Source organism: Cryptomeria japonica, chromosome 4 (genome assembly GCF_030272615.1).
Source record: "Cryptomeria japonica chromosome 4, Sugi_1.0, whole genome shotgun sequence".
Taxonomy (NCBI): Eukaryota; Viridiplantae; Streptophyta; class Pinopsida; order Cupressales; family Cupressaceae; genus Cryptomeria; species Cryptomeria japonica.
In genome coordinates, this window is record NC_081408.1 from 518072595 (window position 1) to 518086175 (window position 13581).

At 34.6% G+C, this 13581-nt stretch overlaps 1 protein-coding gene across 1 annotated transcript; it reads left to right on the plus strand.

The window, feature by feature from the left end:
- The first annotated feature begins 4388 nt into the window (after window positions 1-4388).
- On the plus strand, window positions 4389-6699 carry LOC131875487 (beta-fructofuranosidase, insoluble isoenzyme CWINV2-like). The gene is made up of 3 exons (XM_059219925.1): window positions 4389-5008; window positions 5102-6134; window positions 6380-6699. Exons 1-2 carry the CDS (start codon window positions 4900-4902, stop codon window positions 5992-5994), a joined length of 1002 nt encoding a protein of 333 aa, XP_059075908.1. The 5' UTR covers window positions 4389-4899; the 3' UTR covers window positions 5995-6134; window positions 6380-6699.
- The last annotated feature ends 6882 nt before the right edge of the window (window positions 6700-13581 follow it).

The following is a 13581-nucleotide window of genomic DNA, read 5'->3' on the forward strand; positions in this document are numbered from 1 at the left end:
CCCTTAGAACATAAGAAGACCCATAACGACACGATATGGTGTCCTAAGGGGTCATATGGTGTCATGAGACACCATATGACCCCTTAGGACACAATATGACCCCTAACGATATCTAAGGGGTCATATGGTGTCCTGAGAGGTTATATGATGTCTCAGGAATCTTTAGGACACAATATGACCCCTTAGCACACCATACAATCCCAAACGACACCATATGGTGTCCTAAGGGGTTGTAGGACACTATATGACCCGTTAGGACACAATATGACCCCTAACAATACCTAAGGGGTCATATTGTGTCCTAAGGGATCATAGGACATCATATGACCCCTAACGACACAAAATGACACCTAACGATACCTAAGGGGTCATATGGTGTTATAAACGGTCATAGGACACCATATGACCCCTTAGCACACCATACCACCCTTAATGACACCATATGGTGTCCTAAGGGGTCATAGGACACCATATGACCCCTTAGGAGACCATACGACCCATAATAGCATAAAATTGGTGTCCTAAGGGGTCATAGAACACCATATGACCCCTTAGAAGACCATACGACACATAACGACACCATGTAGTGTCCTAAGGGGTCATAAGACACAATATGACCCCTTAGGACATAATATGACCACTAACGACATCATATAGTATCCTAAGGGGTCATAGGATACCGTATGACCCCTTAGGACACAATACAACCCCTTAGGACATAAAATAACCCTAATGACACTTAAGGGTCATAGGACACCATACGACACATAATAACACTAAATGGTATCCTAAGGGGTCATATGGTATCCTAAGGTGTCATAGGACACCATACGATCCATAACACCATATTGTCTCCAAGCATATGGTGTCCTAAGGGGTCATACGACACCATATGACCCATTAGGACACAATAAGACCCCTGATGACACCTAATGGGTCATATATTGTCGTAAGGGCTCATAGGACACCATATGACCCCTTAGGACACCATACGACTCCTTGTGATACCATATGGTGTCCCAAGGTATCGTATGGTATCCTAAAGGGTCATATAATGTCCTAAGGGGTCATATGGTGTCCTAAGGGGTTTTAGGACACCATAAGACCTATAAAGACACCATATGATGTCCTAAGGGGTCATATGGTGCCCTAAAGGGTCATGGGACACCATATGACCTCTTAGGACATAGTATGAGCCCTAACAAAACCTAATGGATCATATGGTGTCTAAGGGGTCATACGATGTCTTGTGACCCCTTAGGACACAATATGACCCCTTAGCACACCATACAACCCCCAATGACACCATATGACCCGTTCAGACACAATATGACCCCTACCAATACCTAAGGGGTCATATGGTGTCCTAAGGGGTCACAAGATACCATATGACCCCTTAACACCATACGACTTGTAATGACACCATATGGTGTCCTAAAAGCTCATAGAACACCATATGACCCCTTAGGACACCATAAGACTTATAACAACATCATTTGGTGTCCTAAGGTGTCATATGGTGTCCTAAAGGTTCATGAGACACCATATGACCCTTTAGGACACCATATTCTCTCTCACATTATTTCTTTTCCTCAATTACCCTCGATCACCTCTCTCCTCCTATGGGTTTATAGATACTTCCCTCTCCCCCTCTACCCACCCCCTAATTACTCTCTATGTCTCTCTTCACCTCTGTCCCCATCTCTCTTCTCTCTTTGTTGATAATTTCCCCTCTCCCCCTCTCCTCCTACCCCCTAATAATCTCAAACTCTCCCTCTCATTCTCTCTTCACCCCAATCACCCCCTCCCTCTCTCTCTTCGCCTTCCACCTAATTACCTATAGCTCTCTCTCTCACACTCTCTCTTCCCCCCAATTAATCTACCTTTCTCACCTCTCTCCCCCTCTCCTTTTTTTGATACTTCCCTACGCCTCTCCTTGTCCCCTCTAAATTTTGTTGCTAGAGATGAGAATGAAATGCAAAGAGACTAGTCTAGATATTAGGGAAGAGAGAGTGACATAGAGGAGGAAATTATGAAGAGGTAGAAATATAAGCACCTTGTAGAGCTTGAGAGATTTAATGAGGTATTCATTGATAGTTAGAGATATAGGTCTAGAGAGAGATGTATAAATATGGACAAAAGAGAGGGAGGAAGAAACAAATAGGTGGTGTGATAGGTTTAGTAGAGAGAGGTGGAGAAAGGAACAAACATAGATAACATGGTTTATCAAAATTTATCAAACTCAATAAAATTCATAAATTTATTATTATTAATTAATTGCTTATTTAGTTTATTTTGAGATGATTGTTAAAAAAATTCATGCAATAGAGAAATCATATGAAAAAGTCATGAGTTTTTTATGTTTTAAAAATGAAGGATGAATTCAAATGAATTATAATTATTTTTTAAAACAAGTAATTGAAAATATACTTATTTCATATCATAGAGCTCTTAATTACCTTTCCAACACCTGTAAAAAATCAAAATTCCGATATAAACGCAAAAGTTATGCCCAATTTACTAAAATATATTTTTTTATTTTTTCAAAAATCGGATATCTGATTTTATCCAATAAAATCCGATATCCGATTTTATCCAATAAAATCCGATATTCGATTTTATCTGATATCCAATTTTAAAACATAAATTTTGCCCTCCATATTTTGGTTCAGGTTTGTTTTGGGATTTGGCTTGGAAGTGACAAGCGTGGAAAGTCAACTAAAAAACGTGTTTTTCAATATTCCTTGATTTTCCAGACTTTACACTGGTGGCTGACGACTTTTTTTATAGCCAAAATTGATAAAACGAAAAGGATTTTTTAAAGATGTTCTCAGCTTTCCAACAATATAAGGCTTGTCTTATTTCGACTTTAATAACTAATTATTATTTATTTTCTAATTGAATTCTGACAAAAGTCCTGATTGATAGACTAATTGAAAAATACTCATAACTTTTAAACCGCATAACATTTTTTAAATTTGAAACATGCGTCACATCCTATGCTTCGTCTACTATAGGGAAAAATTTTAAAAAAATGAATTTCATAAGGTTTTGACCAAGTTAAGGTGGTCAGACGTAGGAATTTCTGAATTTCTGAAAAGTTGTAGTAAAAAATTCATAAATAATTATTTACTTTATAAAAAATTATAAAAAAATATGTGTCACATCCGGACATGAGTCTAATACTTATATTATAAATCTTATAAAAAATATTATGATTTGATTGTGATTAGGGTGGTCAGACATACACCTACTTCTTATCTTTTTCCTGAAATTTTTGTACCACTGCATTGAAATTTGAAATTTTCATCAAATAGAATTTTTTTTTTTCAAAAAACAATTAGTAGCTTAGAAACTACATTCAATTTCCTATAGATTCTCTTCTTACATATTTTAAAAATAATGTTCATAACTTATTCAATTTTTCATGTCAAGTTGCAAAACTCTGATTTTTTGAAATTTCATTGCCACTTAAGGGCCTGTTTTGGCACACCATGATCCTGCACATACCCACTACTTTCTTTCTAATAATGGGGGGAATATTAATTTAGTTTGAAAGCTCCCATTTTGGCTTATGAGTGGGAGAAAAGAGTTTGAAAAAATCAAACTTTGAGCGGGATTACGGATGACGGAAATGGTAACCGGTAACGGGGAAGCGGACGGGTCAGAGGGGCCCACACTAGCCACTCTAAACTGTCAACACTTCGAGTGCATTCATTAAGCCTTTCTGTCAACTGGAAAACGACAACATGCCTCCAGATCAGCCTGAGGTGGATCCTAGAACGTGACTCATCGCATTATGGGAGGGCATGGGAGGGATGTATGTCAATGGACTCTGGATGCATGTCGTTTGTACAACAGATCACTTTTGGAACCAGAATAGACGCATCCCATAGCCAGTGCCCATAACTCACTCCACGTCATGCATTAACTATCACATCACAGGCTGTGGAAGAAGATTGTATCTAAATCCCAGTCCGTGTAACAAACATTAAAGCTCGGTTCAATTGTCAATGTACCTCTCGATCACAACCAAAATCTCCCCATTTCATACAATCGAACATTTAATAATCCCAATGCCGAATTGAAGCCTGATGAGTCCCGAATTCCACCAAAAAATTTATGGTTTTTCTTGCAATTTGTTAATCCCTTGGTCCCAGATCTAACTTTAACAGAACAAAATATGTAAATTAGCTAGTGGGTTCTCACCTAAGCGTGATAAGTGGTAAAGGTGATGAGCTGAGCCAAGCCTTGGAATGTTCACACGTCGCCTGCAAGTCTAGACTGTGGCCTTAAAAGATCATAAATAACAATTTTAGCGATTAGGTACCTGTCCCTTTGATGCTTTTTTTCCATTATGCTTTATGATATACATGTTTTTCTATCCTTTCCATTGACCTATTGAATCTCCCGAGAGATTGGAATCCTGCCCAGTGTGCCCACCTAGTCATTCATTCGTAAACTTTGCCTGCTATTAGTTATCAGTTAAGCATCCTTATCCATGCATTGATTTTTTCAAATTTTACCCAGCTTTATTTGACGAGATGATTTTGGCACCCTATAAATCAAGGCCTAGTTCAACCAAGTTATAGTGTCACAGATCTGTTTTGCTGCTACAATCAATCTTTGCAATGGGTGGCTGTTCTTTCTTGTCATGTTGCTTTCTTTTTGCTTTTCTGATGGTGTGCTCCCATGCTTCCCACCATGTCTGGGACGAAACTAGTTTGGAGGACCTCCAAAAGGCCAAGCCAAGCCCTATATTTAATCTGTCTATCTCCAATTTTCATAAGACAGCCTATCACTTTCAGCCTCTGAAGAATTGGATGAACGGTATGTGTAGAATTATGGATTTTGCAAAGGTGTTTTTTTTTGGTGAGCAATTTTATGTAACTTAGAATTATGAATGTTATATTTTTCCTGGTAATGAGGGTTATTTGTTTTAACAAATGTTTCATGCTGATCTGGATGTATTTAATATGTGCATGGAGCAACGATGAATACCCCAATGGTGAGTATAAATAACATATCTTAATCTATTCTTTATTTGATAGTTTATTTTTTCTATAAAAGTGCATTCTAAAATAGGGTTTGAATTCTGCAGCCCCATTTTTCTACAAGGGCTACTACCATCTGTTCTACCAATATAATCCCTTTTCAGCTGTTTGGGGGTTGATTAGATGGGGGCATGCAGTTTCTAGAGATTTGATAAATTGGGAGCACTTGCCTGGAGCAGCTCTGTACCCAGATGAATGGTATGACATTAATGGTGCTTGGTCTGGATCTGCAACAAAAATGCAAGAGGGTGGTGCTCCTGTTATTTTGTACACGGGCAACACCAATGTCTCTGTACAAGTTACAAACATGGCAGTTCCTAAGGATCCCTCAGACCCTTTACTAAGGGAGTGGAAGAAAGTTCCAGAGAATCCTATCATGATGCCTGAGGGTATTATCAATAGCAGCTCATTCAGAGACCCAACTACAGCCTGGTTGGGATCAGACGACATATGGCGAGTACTGGTGGGGAATAAGAGAGATAAGCAGAAGAGAGGAATGGCTTTGCTTTACAAAAGCAAGGATTTCAAGAAATGGGTCAAGGCAAAACACCCACTTCATTCTGCAAAGCATTTTGGAATGTGGGAATGTCCTGATTTTTACCCTGTTTCCCTCCATGGCAATGATGACCTTGATGCATCTGTTGAGGGTCCTTTTCTGAAACATGTGCTGAAGAACAGTTTGGATGATTCCAAGGTAGACTATTACACTGTGGGCAAGTATTTCCCTAAATTGGAAAGATATGTGCCTGACAATGGATCTGTGGAGGGCCCAAATGGGCTTAGATATGATTATGGCAAATTTTATGCCTCGAAAACATTTTATGATGATAATAAGGGAAGAAGGATTTTGTGGGGATGGATTAATGAGTCTGACAGTGTGGCAGACTCATTCACTCTGCACTGTTTGTATTCAATGATTAACTTTAGATTCCTTTTCTGAATGATTAACTGTCACTCTGATTAGATGGTTACAATGATATAATGGACAGGTCATCTTTAGACACTGATATGGACAAAACAAGCTATGGAGGATTTGTAAACCTGTCTCCTCATCAGAAATCCCTCTCTCTGCGAGTTCTGGTAAGAATATTTTAATTATCAGTAGATTTACAATCTGGGATCTCTTAAGACATCAAATTTCTACAATCCATGAAATTGATCATATCTACTTCTAGATTAGATTAGATTAGATTGTGTGCTAATTTTTGCATCGACATTTTGAATTCCTGAACACTCTTATGACCAACCTGGTGCCTTCCATTTTCTTAAAGCTTTGATTTCTTTCTGATTGAAAGTTAAATGATGTAGTGTAACTGTATGAACAGGTGGATCACAGTATAATAGAGAGCTTTGCAGAGGGGGGCAAAACTTGCATCACATCAAGGAGCTATCCCATGTTGGCAGTGAATGAGAATGCCCATTTATTCGTGTTTAATAATGGAGACTCAAATGTTATTATACGCAGGTTGACAGCATGGCACATGAAAGAGGCCCGTCAACAATATTCATCAATTCTGTAGAGAATAACATTACGTGGACTGTAATTATTTTGCAGTTTTGCTTGATTTTACAGTCTAAAACACGTGAGCTGATTACAAAAGCGGGGCCGCCAAGCTTTCTTAAATGATTGTGAAATTTTCTATTGTGATGTTTGTGTTGGTATTCTGACAGCCTGTTTGTGTGCTGCCTTTTAACCTTTTTGATCAGATTTGCTATCCATTTTGTATTGTACTACAACAATTATAATGTTAGCAACCAGCTATTCTGCGACTGTCAGTTCTTTTGTTCGTTGTGCCTCTTAAGGTTGGCGCTTTTTCCCAAATGGCGCATTATTTTCTTTTCGGTTTATAAAAAAAAATTATAAAATTATTATTTATTAAAAATATTTTAAAATCACCTTCAAAAGATCATGTCATATGAAGGTTCTGTTTAAACTAATTTGTGTTTAGTTTTATTTCTTATTTCTACTAGATCCAGATAATTTTCATTTATTCTTGTTACAATTTTATTTTATATTTAAATGAATTAGGAAAAATATTTATAATCAACAAGAATGAATTTAAATAAATATCTTAAGTATATCTTTTTTATAAGAATACCAGTTTTCACTTATTTTATATAGAATTATTTTAGAATTATTTATTGACTAAAAGAGTTATTAAAAGAGATATTAGGATGAAATCTATTTTTAAGGAGCAAGGTCTCATGAAGTATAAATTAGTGGTATAAGATTAATTGGAATCTTATCCTAAAAAACTGACCCCACTTTTTAGGGCAATCTTATCTTAAAAAAATTGACCCCACTTTTTAGGGCAGTAAATTTGAGTCAATAGAAAATGTGGAGGTTAGAAATTTCTCCACTAGCTTAAATACATTTTTCCAATCATTTGTCAATCAATTAAATATTTTTTAAATATTTATTTTTCCACATGAATTGATTATGCTATATAACAAAATTCACGAGACCCGAATTTTCATAAATTTTGGAGCTCAAGCTTTAAAAATTGCACTACAAAATTCATGGGATCATTCCAAATAAAATATCTTAACAAAAATTATACTCATTGAAGCTCCTCTCTATGGGACCCACCCTTACAATTGAAACATGAAAATAGGTGTAAAGATTTTTTTTGTAAGGATAAGAATAGAATAATATAAAACCCATATAGTTATCTTTAAAATAAATTTATGTAAATTATGTGGAGAGATATTTTTTTTTATAGGATGGATATTTAATGTTGATTATTATTATTTTTAACAATTAAGATAAATGTTCAAATAGGAAAACAATTTGGGTTAGGAATTATATTTGAATAAATAAAATTTTAAAGCATTGTTGACATAAAGGTAATGTTAAGCATAGCTGGCATAAATGTAAAAGAGAGCATGTAATTGACATAATGGTAAATGAGATTGAGGAAAAAGTTAATTGTAAACAAATTTATATATTTTAATTAAAAAATATAATGATAATCAAGTAAAATAAAATTGATGTAAATGTTCAAATAGGAAAGCAATTTGGGTTAGGAATTATATCTGAATTAATAGAATGTTAAGTGTTATTGACATAAAGGTAAATGAGATGGAGGAAAAAGTTAATTGTAAACAAACTCATATATTTTACTAATGTATTTAAAAACCAATAATCTTTGAATTAATAGAATGTTAAGCATAGTTGGCATAAATGTATTTAGGAGAGCATGCACTTGACATAAAGATAAATGAGACTACAAAAAAAAGACAATTGTAGACAAACTCATATTTTAATTAAAAATTATAATGATAATCAAGTAAAATAAAATTGATTTGATTACTAAATTTTGAATATTTGTGAATATTGTAGCACTATTTAAACAACTTGCTAAATATATTGAATTGATTAATATTGTTTACAGTAATTATTTTTCAAGGTTTTCAATATGTCTTCTTCTCTTTTTCCAATTTCCTTTAAAAAATTTAAATTAATTTATATGCCCACAAGTTGGTGAAGAGAAATCATAAGCCATTTTTTACAGCTTCCAATCAATGTAGGAGTACATTCATACTTAGATATGAAAGTGGCTAAGAATTTAGAGGTAGAGTTTCTTGAATTGTCTTTGGAGATGTTGAGAATTGATTGAGATAAGTTTGATTCAGTGGACACGTTTAGTAAGGTTATGGGTTCTCATTTTAAACATATGCTACACATTGAAGATTATTGGGCTAATTGCATAGATGATCATGAAGTCCAAGTCAAGGACTACTGTAGGCTGAGCTTGGATTTGGTAGTCAAGGTGGAAAATTTATGGGTTTTTGAACAACTCAAAAAAGCTGATGATGGGAATGTTTTACATCCTCTATATAATTTTTTTAAAAATCTCAATTCATCATTTCGATCCCAAACTAGTAGAGAAAGAGGATATCAAACTAAGAGCTAAGGATGCATTGCATTGGACCAAGAAATGGATGGGTAATCTATACCCTATGCATCTGGTTCATCTAGTGGAGACTCCATCATAGGGAGAACCAACTGCTACAGCAAAAGAGAAGAAAACTCTATGACCCTCTTCCTTTAGGAAGTATTCACATGCATGAAACCCAATAGATCATGTCAGACCTTATGTGGAGCAACTTCCTTCGAAGGTGCATAAAAAGATGCAACAAAAGAAGATAGAACAAGTTGCACCTTCCCCAACCAATCCTCCCCAATTTGGTAAGAGAAAGGACCCTCCTAGTGCATCGACTACCTAACTCCTTTAGTACATCAAAGGACTAGATCAGCTACTGTAAAGGATGAAGAAAAGGGGGAAGTAAGGGTTGCCTTAGTAGAATGGACTAAGGTATTTAGAAGATTAGGGGTGCCTCCAATTAATATAATAAGAGACTAGTCAAAGGAAGAAGCGGAGGAAGACCCTAACCCACAATTGATTAGGAAAAAAAGAACAAGGATGGAATCCTCACAACAAGAACAAGAGAACCCTGCCTCACAAACTTCTAATGTCTCACAAGTCTCCACTCTCTAGGGAGAAGGTCCTTTGCCATCTTCATCTGCGGAACCTTCATCTCAAGAGCTACCTCAATATACTATCTTGTATGAAGACAGATACCGAGGCTGAGCTTCAAAAGGAGGAAGAACCACAACAACAGGTTCATGAAGAAGAACAGGAGGAGAGAATTGAGATTAATGAACTAGTGCTTGAAGTGCATCATGAACACGTAGAGTTTCCTTTGGGCCAAGAACAATAAACATATCATAAAGCTGCTCCTAATGTTGAAGTTTTTGATAATGTAATTGAGGATGTTTTTACCTTCTATGGTAGGTAAGGACTTGGGCGAAGTGGAAGGAGGGAGCCAAGATATTCCTCCTACCGGCTCCCAACAGCAAATTGATCAGATTATGAACATGGGGAACAAAGTGTTATAAATGAACAAATGCAAGAAGATGTGTAAGAAGAACTCCTACAACAACAAGGCTCATTTTGAGGGACCTGCAAAGCATATAGGAAAGGAAAAGCATGATGAAGAAGAGAAGTGAGAAGAAGAACAAGACCAACAACACCAAGACTCTAAAGATGCCTTGCAAATAAGAGGAGAAAGAACTAGTTCCACTCCTACCTGGCTTGCGCAATCAATTGCTCGTAGAGAAAGGATATATAAGGAATTGACAAATACAAATTTCTCTATGCTAAAAAAAACCTTCAAGAGTCCTCAAACCAAAAATCGAGCAAGGAAATTAGTAGTAGTAACAATAGATGAATTTGAGCACCAAAAGGTCCAAATTGTCGTTCCATAGGTGGACAAACCAGAAAAGAAGATGAGGGTAGAAGATTACCATATCTAAGGATTGGATTTAGGGGAGAAAAATAAGGAAGGGGAGAAACATTCTCTCAAGTAAGCAATGGATCAAATCTTTTGGAGAATGGACAAAAAGGATGAGACCAAAGAAGAGTTGAAGGCTTAGAACATTGAATTAAAGAAATATATCAACCAACTCTTGGGTTCCATAGATTCAACTTCTCCTTCCACAAGCATCCAAGTTGCTATTACACAAGGACTATCTAGAACATGCATGAACATAGATTCTTTTACTACTATAGCTCTAAATTGGAGGGTTGAGATTGAAAAACTAGGAGAAAATGTCATTCATTAGATTTTGAATAATTATGACCAATCACAAGCTCAGTTAATTGCATTGAATGACCTCTTGCAAGGGAGTGGAAGGGAAGGAATTAACATTCAAGATTCAATTCTTTTGTGGGAATATTATCTCCCAACACTTTGGCAAATATAGAAGATTGATTTGAACCTATTGCATGAAAAGATAATTTTGGAGGAGGATATCAATAGAGACACATTAATGGAGTTGACAAGGGCCACCAAGATGGTGATTAAGGAATACATAAAGGCCCGAGACAAAATAATCGAACAAATTAATTCTATTCATTCTTTATTGTCTCATATGGAAGAGTTTGTTGAGAGTCTACATGGGACTCTTCCAAATGAGAGGTTGGATAAGGAGAGTGTTGCGATTGTGATCCAATCTTTCAAGGAAAAAATGTATAAAAATTGCTCCTCACATATCATAGAGGAAATAATATCAACTAAGAAGTGTCTGGAAATAATGCAAGCTAAACTACCACAATTGAAAGATGTTAATAAGAAATCAAAGTCTCTTATCAAGAACCCGATGATAAAGTTAAAATACAATAAGACACCAAATGTAAAAGAGCTACAAGGAGTGATGAAAAGTTTCAAGAAGCATTTTTTTCCAGATGATTAAGTTTGAATAGTTACAGTTTTGAAAAAGTTTCTAAAAATAGAAGTCAAAAGTTGGAAAGAAGAGGGAAATGTTGGTTTTCAATTTTGTACCTAATAACTCTCAGTTATTGGTGGGGTTGAATTTTAATGTTGGAAGGAATCTCTTCCTTGTTTCTCACATCAAGACAAGTCTAGTAGTTTTCAATTAACTGCAACGAGCTGATGGAAGGAAAATAAATCTGTTTTTCATGCAAATTTGCGAGTAAAAGATGGGAAGTCTTATATAGTTCGAAACTGTGGATACATTTGTGTTTCTCCATGAATTTGTCTACCCAAATCAATTTTCTACCACTTGGATAACGTTTAGAGGAGTCAAGATTTTAGTTTAGACTCGTTTTTAGCAATATTTCAGCTTGTTTTAATTAATTTCATACTGTAATTTCACCCAAAAACCCTAGTTTTGGGTTTATGGATTTTTATTTTCAAACTCTATATAAATCCTCCTTTTGATTGTAATAAGGGGTTGAAAATTTTGCATAGAAATTCTTGTGAAATATTAATACAACTTTGGTGTGAAATGTTTGCCAAATCTTGTGAAGTGTGGATGAATTTTACTCATATTTTAGTATTTAAGTTTGTGTTATTTATTCAAACGTCTTAGTAAATGGTATTGTTGACTATTGAATAATTCAAGAGTAAGGAATAACTTAGCTACAATGAATTTCCAAGAGCATATTGGAAATTTTGTCTTGCATGCACACACATAGGTAATGGCTTTGCAATGTGATGGATTCTGAAAATTATTGTGGTATTATTTTGTTTCTATAGATGATTGCATCATATTTCCATAAATTGTGATAATCTAATTTATGAAAATATGGTTTCTCCTTGTGGTTTAATCTTCCATTCTTTTGAATGGTCCATTGATTAACATTGTTTGCTTGATTTCATTCTGAAGTTGATTGCTCTTGACCCATATCTTTTTCAATTTTCTTTACAATCTCAAGTAGTGTAGAATAGTTGGCATGATTGTAGTTACTTAGATTCACATTTCATATATACTTCAAAAATCCAAAAAAAAAAGATTTGCATTTTGAGAAAGATTGTAATATTTCCAATGGTAGAACTAGCAAGCCCCCCTTGTTTACAACACAGTTGTTCCCACTAATATATCTTGTGGAACTAAGACCTAGCCTTCTAAAACCTTGGAGTGTATATTCATGCGCTTTTCAAAAGAGGAGTTCCATTTTAGATCTCTTGCCATTGGCAGTGCTAACACCATTGTGAACAACTCTATTACTAAATTCATTCCAAATATGAAGTGAGCCACCTACTTTTTAAAATCAATGGGAAGAAGGATGCAATGCTATAGAATTAATCCAACACTATGCTTAAATTTATATTAATTTTTTTTAAAATCTTTTACTATAAAAATTTTAAAGATATAGATTTTAATATTACTAATTAGAAAAAAATATACATAATTTTTTTTTTTAATCTTTTATTATTATCGTCATTTGATCAAATATCTCTTAATATTTTTTTTTTATTAAGAGATTTTATCTCTTTTTTAAGTTTCCAAAAAGAAAGAGAAAAAAAAAATATAAAAGAAGAATTAGAGTACTCTAATTCTTCTTCTTTTTTTAAGGATTAATTTTTATTAAGTTAAAATTTTATTTTAATTATTCATTTTTTTGAATGGAATTACAAATACTAATTAAAAGATAGTAGAATTAATTTAATTTATACTTTTCATCTTATTAAAATTGTATTTGTTGTTGAATATTTAAATTTAAATTTAATTTTAATTACAATAATAAAATAAATTTTAACCTAAAACCAAGTAATTAAATGTTTAGAGTGAAAGAGCAACTAACTTTTGATTATTCATTTCATGTCAATAATTTAAGGATGTCATGTATCGTTGGAGAGTTATGTTGAGGGTAGCATGCCATTTGATTATTATCTCCATCTCTATCTCTCTCTCCCCTGTCTATATCTTCTTACCTCCCCCTATATCTCTCTCATTTCCCCTTCTATCCTTCCCACTCTATCTCTCCCCCTCTCTCTCTCTCCCTCTCACTTGCTCTCACCTATTTTTATATCATTGTACTTCTATATACTCTCTCTCCCTCTCCCCCCCTATTTATTTATATATCTTTATCCCACTTTATATCTATCTACATATCTCTTTGAATCACACACACATTCCCTGTCTCTCCCTTCGTATTTCTATCTTTATATCTCTCTCACTTTATCCCACTTTATATCTATCTACATATCTCTTTGA